General features: G+C 54.1%; 1 protein-coding gene across 1 annotated transcript in view; it reads left to right on the top strand.

Moving 5' to 3' along the window:
• EPHA8 (EPH receptor A8) overlaps positions 1 to 19,773 on the top strand; it is a 54,322-nt gene extending 34,549 nt beyond the window's left edge. Inside the window, exons 4-17 of the mRNA XM_036396378.1 lie at positions 501 to 656; positions 2,746 to 3,081; positions 6,199 to 6,323; positions 6,448 to 6,610; positions 7,365 to 7,461; positions 8,103 to 8,170; positions 8,643 to 8,768; positions 9,515 to 9,700; positions 10,309 to 10,370; positions 10,745 to 10,954; positions 12,955 to 13,104; positions 14,828 to 15,018; positions 16,029 to 16,184; positions 17,504 to 19,773. Coding sequence (XP_036252271.1) covers positions 501 to 656; positions 2,746 to 3,081; positions 6,199 to 6,323; positions 6,448 to 6,610; positions 7,365 to 7,461; positions 8,103 to 8,170; positions 8,643 to 8,768; positions 9,515 to 9,700; positions 10,309 to 10,370; positions 10,745 to 10,954; positions 12,955 to 13,104; positions 14,828 to 15,018; positions 16,029 to 16,184; positions 17,504 to 17,618 — 2,141 coding nt within the window. The 3' untranslated portion in view covers positions 17,619 to 19,773. The remainder of the gene's footprint in view (positions 1 to 500; positions 657 to 2,745; positions 3,082 to 6,198; positions 6,324 to 6,447; positions 6,611 to 7,364; positions 7,462 to 8,102; positions 8,171 to 8,642; positions 8,769 to 9,514; positions 9,701 to 10,308; positions 10,371 to 10,744; positions 10,955 to 12,954; positions 13,105 to 14,827; positions 15,019 to 16,028; positions 16,185 to 17,503) is intronic.
• Positions 19,774 to 20,009: the final 236 nt, after the last annotated feature.

Genomic DNA, 20,009 nt, shown 5'->3' with positions numbered 1-20,009 from the left:
TTCTGAAACTTCCCACATAGATGCTTTTGGGAACCTGGGCATAGCCAGTGTTTGTGGCAATCACCATGAAGCGAGGATTGTGTTGTAAATTTGCCCCATAAATGGTATTTTGGAATAGTTGCCAATAGATTTCCAGTGCTTCCACAGTTTGATCCTTGCAATGCTCTCTGTCCTGAGGGCAGACAGTGCTGGACAGCAGGCACAGGGGCAAGAATACCTGGAGCTTTGCAGGCAGCTCCTGAACAGCAGAGGCACCCAAGTTTGTTTGTGAAGCAGTGGGGAACGGGTGTCAGGATGGCAGCTGGGGGAACAGAAGCTTCCACAGAGCCCAGTTTCCAGACAAGCAGCTGGAGGGGACTTGCCCAGGTGCAGGGGAGAAAGGCTGGTTTGCTGTGCACTACATGAGAGCAGAGCTGAGCTTTGTGCTGGTGGGATCTGCTGAGCTGTGGGATGATCCTCATCCAGGCACATCCCTCTGACCTGTGCCCTTCTCCCTGCAGCCTGCCAGCTGGGATTTTACAAATCAGCCCCTGGGGACCAGCTGTGTGCCAAATGTCCCCTGCACAGCCACTCGGAGAGCCGGGCAGCTCGTGTGTGCCACTGTGACAGCAGCTTCTACCGCGCCGTGCAGGACCCCCCCTCGGCCGCCTGCACGCGTGAGTACCCCCTGAGTATCCCCTGAGTGCCCCCTGAGTACCCCCTGAATATCCCCTGAGTGCCCCCTGGGTATCCCCTGAGTGCCCCCTGAGTATCCCCTGAGTGCCCCCTGAGTACCCCCTGAATATCCCCTGAGTGCCCCCTGGGTATCCCCTGAGTACCCCCGAGTATCCCCTGAGTGCCCCCTGAGTACCCCCTGAGTAGCCTCTGAGTAACCCCTAAGTAACCCTGGCTGTCCTGTGCCCACTGTGCTGCACTGGGGCAGTGTCACATCCTCGGACGCAGCTGCTGCTCCTGCCTGAGCCCAGCACTCTCCCCAGGCCCTGTACCTGCTGCCCAAGGTGCTCCACCAGCCCTACAACCCCAAGTATCTGTCTGGCATGTGAGCTGAGAGCCCTCCTTAGCTGCACTCCCTCACTGCCTCTGTGTCAGCCCCATCCTGCTGCTCTCCAAACGCCGCTGACCAGGGTCAGAGAGTCACAGAATCGTTAAGGTTGGAAAAGTCTCTGTGTTTGTCAAGTCCATATATCAGCCCAGCACCACCACCATCTCACCTCTAAACCATGCCCCCAAGTGCCACATCCACACATTTGTTTGAACGCTTCCAGGGATGGTAACTCCACCATTTCCCTGGACAGCCTGTTCCAAAGCCTGACCGTCCTTTCTTTGAGGCAATTTTCTCTAATACCCAATCTAACCCTCTTGTGGTACAGCCTGAGGCCATTTCCTCTTATCCTGTCACTTGTTACCTGGGAGAAGTGATTGACTCCCACCCCAGCTTTCTTTTCCTAGAAGTGCACTGGGTGGTCAAACACCCCTAGGAAGCCATGGGGTCAGTGCAAGTGTTGCTGTGCTCTCCTCTGTGGGTGACACCAGAGTTTGTCATATGGTCTCAGCTCAGCTTTGCAATATGCTGCTTTGAGGGGCCCAGTGCTATTAAAAGAGGACAAGGACATCCCAGGGAGTGTCCTCCTTTCTGCAGTTGGTCCAGGAGGACAGACAGGTGTGGCATTGCTAGCTGAGGCCAGAGTGAAGGAGGGATAAGCAGCACTTGACTTGTATTTCCCTAAGGAATATCCACCCAAGTTTATTAGTCTGGCAAGGAAATGTGAGTTCACCTTTCCCTTTAGGTGAGCATATCCAGCTCATCCACTGTGGCTCTCCCCACAAATCTTCATGCCTCACCATTGCTTCCTGCTTCCCCCAGAACTAACACCACCTCTTGCTGTCTGGCATTTGGCATCCTGATCCTGATGGTTTTACCTCCAGGGCATTTCACCCTGTGCCCTGCCTGTGTCTTTGCTGTCTCGTGTCCAGCACATTCGCTGCTCTGGGCAGTTCTGTGTCCCTTGCAGCAGTGTTTGTGAGCTCAGGTCCTGCTGCCCAAGGCACATCTCCATTTGATGGGGTCTCTGGTGTCGAGATGACCCCAAGGTGTTAGAAAGTCTCTTTTTCCCAGCCCCGAGACCAAAGAAGAAGACGGGATTCCTTGGCTCTCGTTCTCAAGGTTGTTTCTTTTTCCTTATCTATAACATTCTTTCTCTGACCTGCTGAGATTTGTCTGGCAGGTCAGTTTGTGGCACACTGACCGCCTCAGGGTGGTGTTATCTTTTTATACTAAAAACTACATGTACTTTATTTACAATAATTTTCCAATACCTATCCCCTATGTTAGACAGTCTGTCTCTAAACCAATCCAAAAGTGCCACCATCACAGCAGAAGATGGAGGCTAAGAAGAAGGAGAAAGACAGAACACGCCCAGATTCCTCCATCTTTCCTTGTGAACCCCCATTCTAAAAACCCCAAAATTCTACTTTTCCACCCTGTGGAAAATTCACTATCATTCTACTCAAACTCTTGTGGCTTATACATCTTCATACAAAGTTGGTAGCTTTTTCCATGGGCTAAAATCAAAGGCACAGGTGTTTTTGACCCCATGCCAAGGTCTCTGAGGCCCCTGCCAGGGTCTCGAGTTCTCCAGGGTAGCCAGAGGAATGTCCTGGATTCCGACATCCATTGGTCCCACATTCCACCATTTCAATACTCCAGCAGCCCTTGCTCTGCCTGAATCCCCGCCTCTCTTGCAGGGCCCCCCTCTGCTCCGGTGAACCTGATCTCCAGTGTGAACGGCACCTCGGTGACGCTGGAGTGGGGCCCGCCGCTGGACAAGGGCGGCCGTGCAGATGTCGTGTACAACGTGCGGTGCCGGCGCTGCGCGGGCGCCGCGGGGCCGTGCGAGGCCTGCGGCAGCGGCATCCGCTTCGTGCCGCAGCAGATGAGCCTGGTGCAGGGAGCACTGACCGTCACCAACCTGCTGGCACACACCAACTACTCCTTCTGGGTGGAGGCTGTCAACGGCGTCTCCGACCTCAGCCTGGAGTCCAGGAGAGCCGCGGTGGCCAACATCACGACAAACCAGGCAGGTAGGAGGAGCAGACCCACCTCCAGACTTGGCCTGCGGGGTGATGCTGATGTTGCTCCATCATTGCTCCAGGGGGTGTCTGCAGGAGCCAGAACCTGCTCTAGCAGTGAGGGGCTGATTTGGTGATGGGCTTGGGACAGCCAAGAAATGGGTCCCATGTCCTCTATGCTGCTGGAGGTGGGTTCAGGGAACTGGAATGGGATGGGGATAAATTGCTGCCCAAGGTAACTCTTACCCTACTCTGCTTCTGCTTCATGGGGTCCTTTTCCCTTCTCCATTCCCTTCACTTCAGCTTGCAGACACTGTTGGAGGCTCCTTTTCTGCAAGAGACAGGGGACACAGAGAATACTTGTTTATTGACAGTAGCACTAAGGAGAGTATGAATATTTCAGGCTGATCCTCCAGCCTTTTGTCCCTTCCCAAGGGCCAGGCAGCAGTTCATACTCTGCTCTTATCTCACACCAGTGCCAGGCCCTGGCAAATGACAGCAATGTTTGCTGGGAAAAGTCTCTCTTATGCACGTCTCACCTTTGCAAATCCCTCACTGCAAAATGATCTTTCCTCAGGAAATTCCTCTGAGCAGTGCTCTAGCCCAGGTAGGACAGGACTTTGTTCCATAGCATTTTTCAATGGAGCACACTGTCAGCAGAGAGATCAGGGCAGGGACTGACCTTCGTTGCCAGTCCTCCCAGTTTGCATGAGCCCACAAGAACTTCCCATGATGCTGAGCCCCTTCTGGTCTTGTGGCAGAGGTACCAGTGGGAGAAACTTGGGAGCCTTGCTGGTTAGTTCATGGCTGGCATGAGAACAAGTCCCTTCGTCACTAATGCCAGCCTGTAGCACTTCTGCAGCACGTGGAAATGGCTCAGTCCTGCTGGCTTGATCCCTCACAATCCCTCCAAGTGCTGATGAGCTGCCTCATCCTGATGTCTCAGACGGATATGCTCTCAGGAAGTGCTGAGTATTCCTATTTTGACCATTCAGTTGCAAAATGGATTCTGAGCAGGTGCTGTGAAAGCAGTGGGGTTGGGAATTTAGTAGTTCAGCTTCTGTGCTCCAGCTGCTGCATGTGGCAGAGCCCCCTGCCCTCCAGGGGGCTGAGGGACCCCAACACTGCATGGGGGGACCTCCTGGCTGCTGTCACCCTTGTCCCCCCAGCCCCAATGGCTGAGGCAGCTGCAGCACAGATTCCCTGGGCTGTTTGGAGAAAAAGCATTGCCCATGCTCATGCAGTTTAACTGATTCCCACCATCCCACCCTGTCCCATCTCCCCATCTGGTGCAGGGTGCTCTGTACCAGCAGCATTTTCTGCTTCTCAGAGGAGCCAGCCCCAAAGAGCTAAAATTGCTGCTGCAGTCCCTGTGGCCTCTTTTGGTCTCTGTGCTGCTCTGGCAACACCCCTGCACTGCAGCCATGGCCACTGCAGCTCTGTCTTCCCCAGAGCTGCCACGTCCCATTTTTCACCTGACAATGAAGCTCACAAGTGGGGCCCAAAACCTTCTCATGAGTCAGAGCCTATGGCTGCACCTGGCCATCACAGCACCCACTACACTCTGGGGAAATCCCAGTGGCTATTTTCCTAGTAGGAAAAGAGGCTGGTGAGTTGGTTCCTTCAGCTGTGACAGCTACAGTTCAGGTATGCCTACAGGTACAAGAACAGATTCACAGGCTCCCAGCTCAGAACTGGGAAGATGACAAATATCCCAGGGCAGTAGAGCACCCCCAGGCACTTTTAGACTGCTGCTCAGACCCTGACCATGCTCATCATCTCCCCTTTCCCTCTTCCCCTGCCCTTCTCCCTTTACCACAGGTAGAACAAGAAGGGACTTCTTGTGCAGTAGGGATCTCCTGTTGTGAGCCGCTGGCCCATTGGCACCGGCGCGAGTGGCAGTGGTGCCCGACCTTCCAGAAACGTCTCCAGTAACGGAGCTGCTCGCCTGGTGGCACAGGCACACACATACATGCACTGTCACTCCAGCACACACGCACAGTCACTCCAGCACACACACACAGTCACTCCAGCACACACAAACACACACCATCACTCCAGCACGCACAGTAACTGCAGCACACACAAACACACACCATCACTCCAGCACACACAGTAACTGCAGCACACACAAACACACACCATCACTCCAGCACACACAGTAACTGCAGCACACACACACACACACCATCACTCCAGCACACACACACACACACACACCATCACTCCAGCACACACAGTAACTGCAGCACACACAAACACACACCATCACTCCAGCACACACTTCACATAGCTATTCTAGAAACACCAATGACAAAGAAGTGGAAAGGGTCTTTGCATGGAGCTCTGAGGAAGAGGTTTATTCCAGCCATGCATGAAGGGGTCCAGGAACAAAGATAAAAGAACAGTGGAGGGTCCAGGTTTAAATATGGGGGACAAAGAGGGCAAAGCAGAGCATCAGGGCCAATGGGCTGAGGGCTCAGGGCAGTACGGAGGCAGGACAAGGGGTGGCAGCCAATAGGGTCAAGGGGGCTGGACACTGTGGCCATATGGGGCCAATGGGTAAAGCAGGGAAGGAGAACATTCTAGGGCATATACATATAAGGAAAAAGGGGCGGAGAGGCCAACAGGCCAACCAGGGAGGTAGAACTGGGGTACATTTGCATACACAGCAAAGCATCCTGGAAGAGGCTTTGCTCAGTTGCCTTGTACAGCAGAGATTTTTCCAACTTAGGGTCTGTCCATCCAAGGAACTGTAATGGACCCTTTTTGTGTCAGCCCACCAGCCTCCACACTCTCCATGACCTGCAACCACACTGGTCCTTCTCCTTTCTGGCTCCAGATCACAGCTAATCACCCGTGTCCCCTCCTGCCTGTGCTGGGACAGGGCCCTCCTCTCTCATCTTCTCAGAGCTTCCTTACTCCATGGGAAAGAGACTGATGCAGCCAAAACAAGGAAAAGCCTGTTTGCAATCCCCATCACAGCACTCATCTCCACATGGCTTTAATTAGACCAGAAACCTGGTTTAAGTCAGGAGTCCTGTCTGGGCCTCTGGTTCCACCCTTCTCTGTTGCTGTCTCCTGCTGCCCCCCCCTCAGCAGGCACCTAACCCCCTGTCTGGTCCCCAGCCCCATCACAGGTGGTGGTGGTGCATCAGGAGAGCACAGGCCAGAACAGTGTCACCTTGCTGTGGCAAGAGCCGGACCAGCCCAACGGCATCATCCTGGAGTATGAGATCAAGTACTATGAGAAGGTAACACTGAGCTTGTTTCTCAGAAAGCCCCTGCTATCAGCCAGCCTTGCACAAGGGGCTTCTTTGGAAGACCGTGTGGTTGCCGTGCTAATGCAGAGAAGGTTTTGTTGTTGATTTTCCCCAGGACAAGGAAATGCAGAGCTACTCAACTCTGAAATCCAAGAGCACCACTGCCACCATCTCTGGGCTCAAGCCTGCAACTCGCTACATTTTCCAGGTGCGGGCTCGCACCTCTGCCGGCTGCGGGAGGTTCAGTCAGACCGTGGAGGTGGAAACGGGGAAGCCAGGTGAGTGTGTGCAGGTGTGGGTGTGGGAAGTGTGGGGCAGGGAGCCTGGGGCTGGTGATGCCCTTCTCCATGGCCACTGTTCCTCTGCCACACAGGGAGGGGACCTGAAGGCACATCCCCCCAGTGTTTCAGCCTGCAGGGACTGCTTGAGGTTGCATTCCTGACATGTTTGGAACAAGAGGAAACAGACTCAAGTTGAAACAGGGTTCAGGTTGGATAATAGGAAATATTTCTTCACTGAAAGAAGATACTGGAACAGTCTGCCCAGGACAGTGGTAGAGTCACCATGCCTGGAAGTGCTCGATTAATCTGTTGATATGGCACCTGGGGATACGTTTAAGTGATGGCCTTGGCCATGTTGGGTTAATCGCTGGACTCAATGACCTTAGAGGTCTTTTCCAACCTTAATGATTCTGTGATTCTATGCTTATACATTAGAAAGAAAAGGGAGGAAGGATGCAGCAGTTAGGCCAGGGAAGACCTGCAGAGGTCCTGAGGCTCCAGTCTCCTCTCTGTACCCGTTTGCTGTGTCACTATGGCTTTCTCAGATCTCTCCTTGACTTCCCCACATGTAAATAGTCCCTGTACACTGGGAGAGGCTCAAAACTGGGAATAGGTGGGACAGTGCTTCATCTTTGAAGGCCATTACTGCATTGTCAGCCCAAGACTTTGTCTTTGACGACCATGGGGTGGGTATGTGCCTGAGCTCAGCAGTGAATTCCAGCTCAGCCCCTTCCTACCCCACTTTTTCCAGTGTCTCTCCGGTACCACACGATGACAATTGTCTGGATCTGCCTGTCACTCATCACTGGCCTTGTCACCTTGCTGGTGGTTCTGATCTGCAAGAAGAGGTAAGAGTTTTGTTGAGGATAGTGAGGTTTCCTGGAGGTCTCCAGCAGGGAAAGGAGGGAGGGGAGAACTTGAGCACAACTTTTCTCCTTTCAGTTTGTCCAGAGCATCTATAGGTCCAGGGTTAATAAGCAGCCAAGGGACTTCTTTTAAGGGTCACCACTTTCCCTGAGGCAGAGCCAGCCTCCAGATCTTCCCCTCATGCCAGCAGGCTGAATAGTAATAAATCAGTGTGTATATTATAATATATGATATACGGAATATCAGTAGCACGAGCAATAGCAATACCAGTACCAGAACCACTACCAGTACAAGAGGTGACTGGATGGACCGGTGGGCAGGTCAGGGGTGGAGAGATCTTTTCTACAGCAGACAGATCCAAGGGAGACTGTGTGCTTTGTATGAGCATGCTGAACCAGGCACGTGGAGCTCACATGCTTTTAGCACTGCCAAGCCTTGGAGAGCACCTGGAGAGTACCAAAGTGTCAGTCCAGTGAGATGCAGGGATGCAGCTGGTGGATGGCCAAGTGTTTTCTCTGCCTGCCCACAGCCCCAGCATGCACTGCCTTCTACCCTGCTTTTGGAATGCTTGTGGGAGTGAGGGATGGGGGCTTCTATTCTGACCCTTGTCCTCTTGTGGCAGGCACTGTGGGTACAGCAAGGCTTTCCAGGACTCTGATGAGGAGAAGATGCATTATCAGAATGGGCAAGGTAGGACACTCTCTGGGAAGAACTCCAGCCCCATGGATGGACAGAGATGGACTGTTACCCCCTGGCAGTGCTGTGGTTTCCAGGGGGAAGGTCTTTGTATCTTGCCTCCTTCTGGGAACGTGTCTTAGGAGACTTGAGTGGGCGATCTGATCTCAGGGGCATCCTGGTAACAGGGTTGAATGTTGAACACTGTGCACTGAGAGTGCAGCAGGATCATGCCAGAGAGCAGCAGGCCAGGGGCAGGAGTGGGGTAGTGGGACAATCATGTGGAGAACACCTGGGCAGCCAGGTCCTGAACTGCTCTGAGGACCCTGCTGCACCAAAGCGTGACTTAGGGTTCCTTGTGCTGCATCTCCATGGCTCCTCAGCCTGTCCTGCCCCTGCCCACCCTCTGCCCTGTGGCTGGTGTCCCTCCTCCCAGCAGGGCTGCCTGAGAGTGCTGATCTCCTCTCTCCACTTTGCAACCCGGCAGTGAAGTTCCCTGAGTCCAAGTTCTATGTGGACCCCCACACATACGAGGACCCCTGCCAAGCTGTGCATGAGTTCACCCGTGAAATAGAGGCCTCCCGGATCAAGATTGAGAAGGTCATCGGGTCTGGTGAGTGCTGGTGGCCAGCTGCCCCTTGGCTTGGTGTCTGTTCAGGGAAATCCATACTCTGAGGTTGAGCCATGCCCCTGGCCCGCTGGGATCAGAGCCGTGCTCAGCGGGGCTTCATCTGCTCTTGAGCCTTGTGAGATCAAAACCTTGGACAGAGTGGGGGTTTGGGGGAGTGAAATAAACCCTTTGGAGCAGCCTGGTGCAGGGGGTTGCTTGTCAGCAGGTGTGGGACTGGTGGCTCAGGCTGACACAGCAGATGGCTCAGCCTGTCCCCATGGGTGTCCCAACATGCACCCATGAAAAAACCTGGATGACAAGATGCAAATGAAATTGCAAGCAAAATGGCACATTTTCAGAACAAAAGGGAATTTTACATAGGAACAGGGACTTTTGGAGAAGGACAGTGCAGAGCTGGAGCTGGAACTTCACCAGCTGCTGCCTGACACTGAACCCAGAGGAATGATGCCATTGTAATCACTGCCCTTGGCCCATTGCCTTCAGTGACAGGCACCAGAGAGAGGTGGTTTCATATGTTCCCACCCTTTCTGAACTAGAAACAAGAGCTGATCAATCCTTTCAGAGGATTAAATTGTGGAGGGGTTGGAGGGGATCGAAATCCAGGCTGAAACCCAGAGGGACTGAGGCATGCTGTGAGTATGCTGATAGACTGGATGACTCATGGTGTTGGTGGGCGAGCACAAGAAGCTGAGGAGCTCTCCATGCTCCCACTTTCCCTTGCCTTGCAGGGGAATCTGGAGAGGTGTGCTACGGCCGCCTGAAGCTGCCAGGGAAGAGGGAGATTCCCGTGGCCATCAAAGCACTGAAGGCAGGCTACACAGAGAAGCAGAGGCGGGACTTCCTGAGTGAGGCCAGCATCATGGCACAGTTCGACCACCCCAACGTCATCCACCTGGAGGGGGTGGTCACCAGGAGTACGTGGCTGGCAGGGGAGGGAGTGTATGGCAGAGCAGAGCTGGGATGCATCTCCCTGCAGGCAACCTGGGAGATGTGGGTCAGGGCTCACTTTGGGTGCACTCCATCCTTCACTGCCCCAGTGGCTTTTCAGATTTCTGCATTTACCTGGGACAGCCATCCCCTTGCCTTCTCTTCCAGAACAAAGTTCCCCATGGCAGTTCCACATCGTGCTTTGCAGCATGCTCCAGATCATTGTTGGTTTGGGAGATGTCCTACTCAAAGGCATTTATTTTAAAGGCTGCCTGTACTGAATCATAATTTGAAGTCTTCCTCCAAAAAGGCACATTCTGATGCAAAGCCTCACACTAATGGCATGCAAATTCCAGCAGGGTAACGAAACTGACCTAGCCATGTCAATAGCACCTGGAGGGAGGGATACCTGTCTGGGTTGTTGCCACATCCCCATCATTGGGCCAGTCCTGCCCAGTGCAGGGGTGACACCAGTCTGAGGGGCTGCAGAAGACCCACAGACCTGAATTCATGTCTCTCCCAGTGAAAACCTGGCACTGGGCTTCCTGGAGGAAGGTGACTTCTCTGCTAACTTGACCTCCCTTGTTTTCTGCAGGCAAATTGGTAATGATTGTTACTGAATACATGGAGAACGGCTCGCTAGACACCTTCCTCAGGGTAAGGAGCGAGTTTGTATTTTCATTCCCTGCACATCCCCTGGGGCTGGTTCCTGCTCCTCAGCCTCACAGCCAGTGAAACCCCTGTTTTAGAGAGAGCTGTGGGTGCTGGGCTCTCACCTCTCCAGCAGACACAGGCTCCAGGCATTGTGTCTGACTCCCTGAAGTGACACTGAAAAAGCAGGGACAACAGCCTGAGCAGATGTCACAGGCACTGAGAGGGCAGGAAGTGGGCAGGGGCACAAGCAGGAGGCAGTGGGGTCAGAGGATGTACAAAGCCAAAGATGAGAGGCACTGGGAGCTGGCTTAATGACAGGAGCACCAGCAGGATGGTGGTGAGCACCACAAGCGAACTCTGGGTTATTTCCTTTCCAGAAACACGATGGGCAATTCACCATCATCCAGCTGGTGGGGATGCTGCGGGGCATTGGGGCAGGCATGAGGTACCTGTCTGACCTGGGCTACGTGCACCGGGACCTGGCTGCCCGCAACATCCTGGTCAACAGCAACCTGGTGTGCAAGGTGTCTGACTTCGGCCTCTCCCGCATCCTGGAGGACGACCCCGACGCTGCCTACACCACCACGGTGGGTGGCTCACAGAGCTGGTCCCTGCTGCTGGTTGCTGCCCCAGGCCTCTGACACATGGAAAAGTCAGAGACTCTCAAGTCAGAATAGGTAGGGCAGGAATGGCGATGTCACTTCCTGCTCATATCTGAGCCAGCAGTTCAAACCCAAAGAGCTCCTGAGCCTTAAAGCGTTGTCCTTGACACGGGGACATCCCAGAACTGAGTGTGCAGTGAACAAAGAGCAGCAGGATGGCAGGACAGGGAGTTATCAAACATCCCCAGCCAACTGTTCCCATGGGTGTGTGTGGCCTCTGTGTCTCCACTGGAGTCCTTCCCTAGGCTGTGTAGCTCCATCCACTCTGCAGTTGTCCTAGAGCCATCAATCCATAGGGGTGTTCTGGTCCACCCTTCAACATTGTGGCCACACACTGGTTTTTCCATGTGACTCTGTCTCATTCATGGATGTGGAAAAGGTGGGAATTGATTTTGCAGCCTGTGGTTTTATTTCATGCAGGACACTTTTGTCTGTGAAGCCCTGTTGAGATTTTTCTGGCCAACCTGGCAGCTCTGTTTCTTGATGTCCTCCTCCATGGGAGGTCATTAGGAGCAAAATGAAATACATTTTCATGAAATACATAGAATATGTTAAATAAATTGAGCTCTCTTTGCTCTTCTCTAGCCATGAAAAGAATTGGTGTCCTCCCCTGGAACACATCTGGTGGACAGACTGTTCCTGATGGAGGCCAGTTTGGAGGCAGCAGAGGAGTCCAAGCATCATTTGTCAGAAAGACCACAACTACAGAAGCAGAAAGAGCTTCAGGTTCCTTTGGGGTAGCTGATGCTGAGCATGTCCCAGAGTAGCTGTAGCTCTGAGGAATGAGTGCACCATGGCCCAGCCTAAAGAACATGGCCCTCCATGGTCTTTGCTTGGCTTCAGCAAAGTGGAGAAGCTGAGCCAGAGGGGCTCCCTGTGTGTGTGTGTGTCTATGCATTAATCTGCCCCTTCTGGTGTCTCAAGAAACAGCATGTAATTCCAGATAATTTAACTTTGGGCAAGGTTCCTGCTGCTTGGTTTCTGGTGCTTTGAGGTACCTTGGTGCAGTGAAACCCACCAGAGCTGGTTGCTCTGGAAGAAGATTGGATAGTGCATAGTGTGGGTAGAGCTGAACCACAAGGATGCAGTGCCAGAGTCAGATCTCTGGTGAGGTCTCAGTCAGGGTACCCCACAAATGCGGTTTCTTTTGTGTTCAGAAACTTGTATTTCTCTGTGTTGTCTTCAACATGCTCAGGATATTGCTTCACCCAAGGAACTCTCCCAAAAGACTCATTGTTCATATTCAGTCCTTATCATGGCATGTGATATGCCTTATCATGGCATTTGATATGCCAGAGCAGGCAGGACTCAGCTGGGTAGAGGCAGCTCTCCCTATACAGGTATCCCTGAATGGTGGTGGCACACCATTCCTGCCCCAGGGCTCTGGGAAGCCCACCCAATGTCCCCTATGCTGCAACTTTACTCTTCAGATGGCTGGCAACCACATTTCCAACTTAAAAGCATTCTTAGTCCATATATTGATTTTTGTCAGCATGGTCCTTTAATTGAATGCATCTGCCTTTTCAGTCCTTGCCTGTCAAAGCGGGGAAGGACAGGGAGCACATCCCATCACTCTCCCTGTCTGCTCAGGTCAGGCTCTCTGCTTGCACACAGAGTTAGCTCTGTGCTTGTGTGCTCTGGTAGCCCAGGGCTCCTCTTCATCACTTTGAATTCCTTGTCTCTTGAGCACAGGGGAACCAAACTGTGCATGAAGACCTTGTAAAAGAGCACAGTGTTCTCCTTGCTCTGCTGGAAACACCTTGAAGTTGTCCTTCACATACACCCCTGGGCTTCTTTTGGGCAGATTACTTCCTCAGTCCTTTTTAGAAGATGCCACCCCAGCTTGTCCAAGAGCTGTCCCATCTGCAGAGCTCAGGATGCTGATCCCTGCCTGCTCTGAGCCTCCACTCTCGCTCCTTTTCCAGGGGGGGAAGATCCCGATCCGCTGGACGGCTCCCGAGGCCATCGCGTACCGCAAGTTCTCCTCGGCCAGCGACGTGTGGAGCTATGGGATTGTCATGTGGGAGGTGCTGGCCTACGGCGAGCGGCCCTACTGGAACATGACCAACCGCGACGTGAGCGCTGCCAACTGCCCCTCCTCCTGCCCTCCCAGCCAGCCTGGCAGGGGCCCAAGGATCAGCTCTTGCCTCTCTTCACATCCTCCCAGGGCTCTGCACAGGGTGCATGTCCCCTCTGTGCTGACAGCACTCCATCCCTGCACTGCACAGCCTTTGCCTTTGCAGTCCTGTGGCACCCAAGAGTGACCAGAGCTCATATATGGACTTACCTGCTGGCCTTTCTGCCCCATTCCTGGGGACACTGACTTAAGTTCCCAGTACAGATGCAGGCAGGGAGATCACTGCCACACTGGCTGTGTGCTCTGTGGCTGTCCACAATCCTGCCTTTCTGCTGGCTGGAGAGAGTCAGCTTATGTTGTGCCACATTTTCCAGTCCCTGGGAGGGGTCAGGGCTTCCTAGAATCATTGCAGCCCCACTGGACCAGCCTGCCAGTTCCACTGCTGGGCATCCATCCCTTCCAAATGAGGCTGCTGAGAGCCTCAGGCTAGCACCACCCAGCTGTAGGCTTTGGGCTTGTCTGAGTTGTGTGGAACCATTCTCACCTCAAGAGTAGCATAAAATCTGAAGGGAAATGTAGGTTATAATCCTGACCACAACCTGAGGGCAAAATTTTCAAAAGGAGGCAGTAAAATTAGTATTTCGGCTCTGCAGAACAACAGGACTCCTTTTTTTACCTATGAGTACTATAAATGCCCCACTGTGCTGGGAGCCCCCTCTCTTCCTATTTTTTTTTTTTTTTTTTTTTTTATTTTGTGGTGGCTTTGGTGACAGTAGGGCATGAATGCAGTGGCTTACACTACCTCCTCCACAAAATTTCTTCAAGCAGCATTTCCTCCAGCCTTGCCAACCAGTGCCACACCCCAGCTGTAGAAAAACTGAGTGTGAGTGCAGCCATTATGGCTTGTCTCCTGGAGGGAAGCTGCAGTATTTTAGGCCACTGGACCACTAAACAACTCTCTTGTCATAACACTGATTTCCTGTGCGTGTGTGATGTCCAGTAAAGGTCTCCCCTGCCTGCAGAGCAGGCTTTGTCCCCAAGCAAGGCAGTCCTATCCGGATAGCTCAATCCCTCTTGGAGACAGAGTTATCCCAAATACCCAGGCCACTCATAGCCACAGCTACCTTAAGCAAGCTTAGTGGATTTCAGCTCTTTAGTGATTATCAGCTCTCTTATGATTTCAGCTCTTTGCTTGCTTGCTAAGGTCCCAGAGGGCTAGGGGGAGAAGCAGACACAAGAGAGAAGGAGAGGTCCTGGCGTTCCACAGCAATGGTTTATTGAGGGGTCTGTGAAGGGTTCCGGCGACGGCTCTTCTGCTGAATGGGCTAAAACAGCCCCTTTTTATAGGGTACAGAGGGATCCAAACTTGTCCAATAGTAAGGGTTAGGGGAAAGTGACCTATGGGGTTACAGAGATAAGCTGGGGTCTGAGAGGTGGAAGACAGGAGCTTATTTTGCTGTCTCATCATGACTCAGCAATCCCTACTGTTAAGTCTCAGCCCTCCACGGGGTCTTAGACAATTCTGTGGGGTCTGCTACAGTCCAGCCCACTGCCAGCTCTGCACAGAGCCTGCAGGCAGCCATTCACTTGTTTAGCATGGAGCTTGTGCACATCCCTCTGCTTCCCATTCCACGGCCCCAGCAGTTTCCATGGATCTTCCCATCGGTGGGGCTGGAGTGGGATGGGGGTGCAGCCCCCCTGCAGTTGTGGCTTCCTTGCAGGTCATCACCTCTGTGGAGGAAGGCTACCGCCTGCCTGCCCCCATGGGCTGCCCCGGCCCCCTGCACCAGCTGATGCTGGACTGCTGGCAGAAGGAGCGCAGCGAGCGGCCTCGCTTCTCCCACATTGTCGGCATCCTGGACAAGCTGATCCGCAACCCCGACAGCCTCAAGTGCACAGGCACCATCAACAGGTGAGGGCTCCCAGGGAGCAGGGAGCCTAATGACTGTGAGCAGGGCCTAATGACTTGACACTGCTCAGAGCATGTGGGCTGCAGTTCTGACTGGCTGTAGCAGCGATGGCTGCCCTTGGGAGCATGGATGTGCACGGGGCCCGTGGACAGAGGTTGTGGTGAGTAGGGAGGAACTTCCTGCACTTCATCCCCTTGCTCCCACCACGACATCCCTATGCCAAGGCCAACAAAGTGCAGCAGTGCCCATGCAGCAGCATCCCTGCCTTTACCTGCCTGCTAGGGCTCTGTCTGTGCTGCTCTGCATGATCTGCAGATCAGCTGTGTCACAGCTGTGTGCCCAGGTGGGCAGGAGAACAAGGGAGAGCTGTGCCATCTAGAATAATGTGGCCAGCAGGACCAGGGCGGTGATTTCCCCCCTGTGCTGGGCACTGGTGAGGCCCCACCTTGAATCCTGGGGTCAGTTCTGGGTTCTTCATGACAAGACAAAAATGGAGGGGTAGAGCGTGTTCAGAGCTGGGGAAGGGTCGGGAGCACCCTGGCTCCAGACTGAGGGAGCTGGGAGGGGCTCAGCTTGGGGAAAAGGAGGCTCAGGGGGACCTTCTGGCTCTCCACAACTCCCCAACAGGAGGGGGCAGCCAGGCAGCAGTTGGCCTCTGGTCCCAGGGAATGAGGGACAGAAAAGAGAAAATGGCCTCAAGTTGTGCCACAGGAGGTTTAGGTTTGATATTGGGGAAATTTTTTTTCACACAAAGGGTGGTCAGGTCCTGGCACAGGCTGCCCTGGGCAGTGGTGAAGTCATCATGGATGCCCTGGAGGTGTGGATGTGGCACTTGGGGACATGGTATAGTGGTAGCCCTTGCAGTGCTGAGTCAACAGTTGGAGTTGATGATGTTAGAGGGCTTTTCCAACCTTAATGTTTTCCTGATTATATAGGTGCATTCAGGTGGCCCTCACAGCCTGCTCACCTTGGACCAACGTTTCTTGTCTAACCCCTTCTGTTCTGCTCCCAGGTTCACCCAGACACGCCTGGACAGGGGTCTCCTGGACCTGAGCAGCTGCTTGACTGTGGAGGACTGGCTGGACTCCATCCGCCTGGGGCACTACCGGGACAACTTCGCCATGGCTGGGTACTCCTCCCTGGGCATGGTGATGCACATGAACCTCGAGTGAGTATCAGGGAGCAAACAGCGCTGTCTGGGTGTGCCCAGGCCCACACCAACCCCCCAGCCCCAAACAGTGACCTCCTGCCTCTGCTGGCTTGGCCTGGTTGGTCCCTGGTGCTGGAGAGGTATCTCCAGGCACATGGCGGTGAGACCTGGGACAATGTCCAAGGCTTCACTGAGCTTTGAGGGAAGGTGTGCGAGTTGTACTGAGAGGCTGTGAGCTCCAAGTCACCTCCAGTGCTCTATGGTGGCTCTCCAATGTCACCATAGGCCCATAGGAGGTAATTCAGGTTGCAAGGTGCTCCAGGTTGGGTTGCTAACCCAGCCTCCTGGTCAGAGCAGGGTCACGCAAGAGGTTGCTGTCTCCTTGTGCTTCTCATCTTTGTTTTCCCTGCAAAAGGCACCTCTGGACTAGAGTGTGGCTGTGCTATTCTGCACAGCTTCTCTAGGATCACTGGGAAACAATCCTAGCTGGGCATTACCTTGGAGCTTTGTCAGACCCCTGTGCACAGGACTGGCTCCCTGCTCAGTGCAGCCAGGAGGGAGACATCACTGGAAGGTCATTCACACATTACGAAGGGTGGGTTAAGTAGATAGAGCTGGAGAAGATGTGTCTCATCACCCTCCTGCTGTAAGGAACTTGATTTCCCACCTGTCTTGGGAGTTTCCAAGGTGGAGCATCCAAGCAGTACCAGAAAAGAAGGCAACTATGCCAGCTCCTGCCCTTATATCTGCTTACATCTCTCATCCCTTGCTGTTACCAGGAGTGACAGCCTGTTCAGCCTCTAAGGAGCCTTGTTCCCTCTCCAAAGGCAGAGAGCTGCTGGACAGTGGTTCCTGTGGCAGTGAAAGGGAAGGCAGAGAGACACAAACAGAGAGTTGTCAAGTGTATTGATCGGAGCTGTACATGGGGCCTTTGCTCTGGGATTGAGCTGATAGTGATCCTTGTTTGTCATGCACATCAGAGAATCTTTTGAATGGGGAAGGCTCATCATCCATCCTTCTGACTGGGTTATCTGAGGGCATCTCACTAAAACTGAATCCAATTTCACAGCATTGATCTTGTCACCTACGAGCCTGTCAGGACTGATCCTGCTCCTGCTCCCACAGGGCTGTCACAGCAGCCTTGTCAGGAGGACATGTCCAAGAAAATGGCAGTCTGTCTGTCCCTGGGAGAATGTCCATGGAGCCTCGGCAGGACCAGCCTTGTGCTGATGTGCAGGTGGAGCAGAGCCAGGCACAGGCTCCTGGGCTGCTCCATGGGTGCAGTTGTCTCCCTGGGGCCTGGCTCAGGTGTCTTTGACAGTGTCTTTGTTCTCCAGGGATGTTCGGAGTCTGGGCATCACCATGATGGGCCACCAGAAGAAGATCTTGAGCAGCATCCAGGCCATGAGATCCCAGCTGCTGAACACAAATGGCCCCAGGAGGCATCTCTGACCAAAAGCTCTGCAGAGCTGCATCAGGCATTCCTTAACACTTACCCTGGCAAAGGGGCTGCAGGGTGGTGAGCAGGAACAGGGGCGCCAGGAGCTGGAGCCCTGCCAGCATCTCTGTGATTTCAGCATTGGTGGAAACGTGGTATTCCAGATACCTTGGTGGTCCTGCTGCTTCCTTCCCCCAGGTGAAGGGGGGAGCAGCCTTCCAAGCAGACACATCATGATTCTGCTATTTCCCTGTGGGACTGGGGGTCTCCCCACAACTATGCAGGACAGGAGACAACCCCTTCACCCAGTAGGATGGTCCAGCTGCTCCTGCAGGTGCAGGGGCATCAGACACATCAGCAATAACCAGGAGCAGTGGGCTGGGCTTGCCATGGCACACAGCTCCTTTGGATCAGGCAGCTGGGGAGCTCCTGGGATCTCTGAACTGAGCAGGCTCCACACACTGCACACAGCAGAGACAGCCCTGCTCCCTGCACCTCCCAGCACACTCCAGCCTGGGCCTCCCGAACTGCACCAGCCTGAAGGTGACTTCATGGTCCACCTCCACCAAGAGCAGGAGGCCAGGGGACAGAAAACAAGGTGGCAGTGCCAGGAGCACCCAGCTCTGCCTTCAGACCATCCTTCCCAGCTGGGAGGAGAGTTGTCCAGGGACTTCTGCCTGGAGACTCAAGAAGCCCTGGAGTGCTGCAGGACACTCTCCACCTCTTTAAGCCACCAGCACTACTCCATGGATCCAGCACAGCCCTCCAGGCAGCCCAGGCATATTTTCTAGGGCCACAAGCTCAGGTTTCTCTACCAGCAGAATCGTCCTGGCCTCCCCCAGAACAGAGAGGAAAGGGAGAGTGTGCTCATGGGAGCACATGATAGAGGGATAGAGAAACAGCTCTTCTTTGTTCTTATACTGTCCTAGAGAAACCCAGGAGCTGTGCCATCACCTGGCTGCCAGTGCCCAGGGCTGCTGGATCACCTGCAGAGGAGGGGTCCTGGCCGTGTTTCCAGCTGCAATCACAGCGTCCTATGGCTGGGGACAGAGGCTCTGGGCACAGGATCTCCCTGTTGGTGACCCCAGTGTCTGGGAGAGTGGTCTGTCCTCCACAGGAGCATCTGTCTCATCCAGGTGAGCTTGCCTGGTGCTGAGCAGTGGCCTCCAAAGATGTGTGGAGCTGGTCCAAGAGGCTGAGCTGGGTGCAGAGGTGCAGATGAACTGGGGAGTGGGGCAGGCTGTGGGCTGGGAGTTTCCTTTTGGTGTAAATACAATTTTCTATGGGTTTGGGAGCTGTTTTACTGAAGTAGGATGTTAGGTACACAAAATGGTCTCAAAGCACAGAAGCCTCAGTTGTGGGGCTGAACTCACTGCAAAAAACACCTGCTGGGAGCATGGCTGGGTTGGGGGGTGACAGGAGGGCAGAGAGACTGGAGAGGAGCCTCACTCCCTGCAGGGTCCAGCCTGACCCACAGCAGCCTGTCCTTCCCACGGCACAGCAAACTCAGCATCACTCCAGTGCAGGTGCTGGTGGGATGTGGCCTGAGGGCTGCTCCTGCCAGGCCTGTTGGGGCACAAGGGGGTGGGGGGTGGGTTGAAGCCATTTCTCAGCTGCAATAATCCTGGCTAAACCAGCCTGTCCAGGGCTGGCTTGGCTTTCCATGCAGAGCACTTGTGTGCTGATGGATTCTCTGACTATGGCGGGTATTTTACTTCTTCCTATGGAAGCTTTTTGTGAGGGGGACAGATGCAATGTGTTGTTTCATTTGTATTGCACCCTACATCCCGCACTCAGCCCTGGCACACTCCCTCCCCACAGCCAGCATGTGATGAAGCTCATCCAAGCCCTGCAGCACAGGGGGCTGGTGCTGGCCCTGTCCTCTCTTCCCAACATTTGGGACTCAGTCATGGACATGCTGGTGAGAGCAGAGGTCAGAGCAGTGCCACACCTGTGTCCTTGGGGTTTGCTGGGCAACCCCAGCCAGGTGGGCTGCAGGATCTGAGGCTGGGAGCTGCCAGATGGCCCCTTTCCAGGTGGTTCATGAGTCAGATCCTGCAGTGTGGGGTCCCTAGGCTGCTCCTGGCTGTGGGGATGGTGGGGCAGGGTTTACCTTTTATGTTCAGAGTGTGCGCTTCCCCCGGACAATAAAAATCCCTCTTTCCGTGATCCATCTCCTCGCCTGTAATTGTCACTGGGCTGCACAGAGCTGTCACCACTTGCAGTGAGGATAGGGGACACCCCAGCTGCTTCAGGGGGACCAGCACTGAGATGCTCAGCTAGTCACCACCTCCCTTGCTCCAGAAAGCCTCCCACAAGTGAAGGATGCTTCCCTGCAAAGCAGGAGCATCCATGGGATGGGTCCACAGGGACGGGGAACAGCCTAGAGGATGTTTGTAGGCTCC

Source organism: Molothrus ater, chromosome 23 (genome assembly GCF_012460135.2).
Source record: "Molothrus ater isolate BHLD 08-10-18 breed brown headed cowbird chromosome 23, BPBGC_Mater_1.1, whole genome shotgun sequence".
Taxonomy (NCBI): Eukaryota; Metazoa; Chordata; class Aves; order Passeriformes; family Icteridae; genus Molothrus; species Molothrus ater.
The sequence above is the reverse complement of the archived record's forward strand: the minus strand, read 5'-3'. Positions and strand labels throughout refer to the sequence as shown.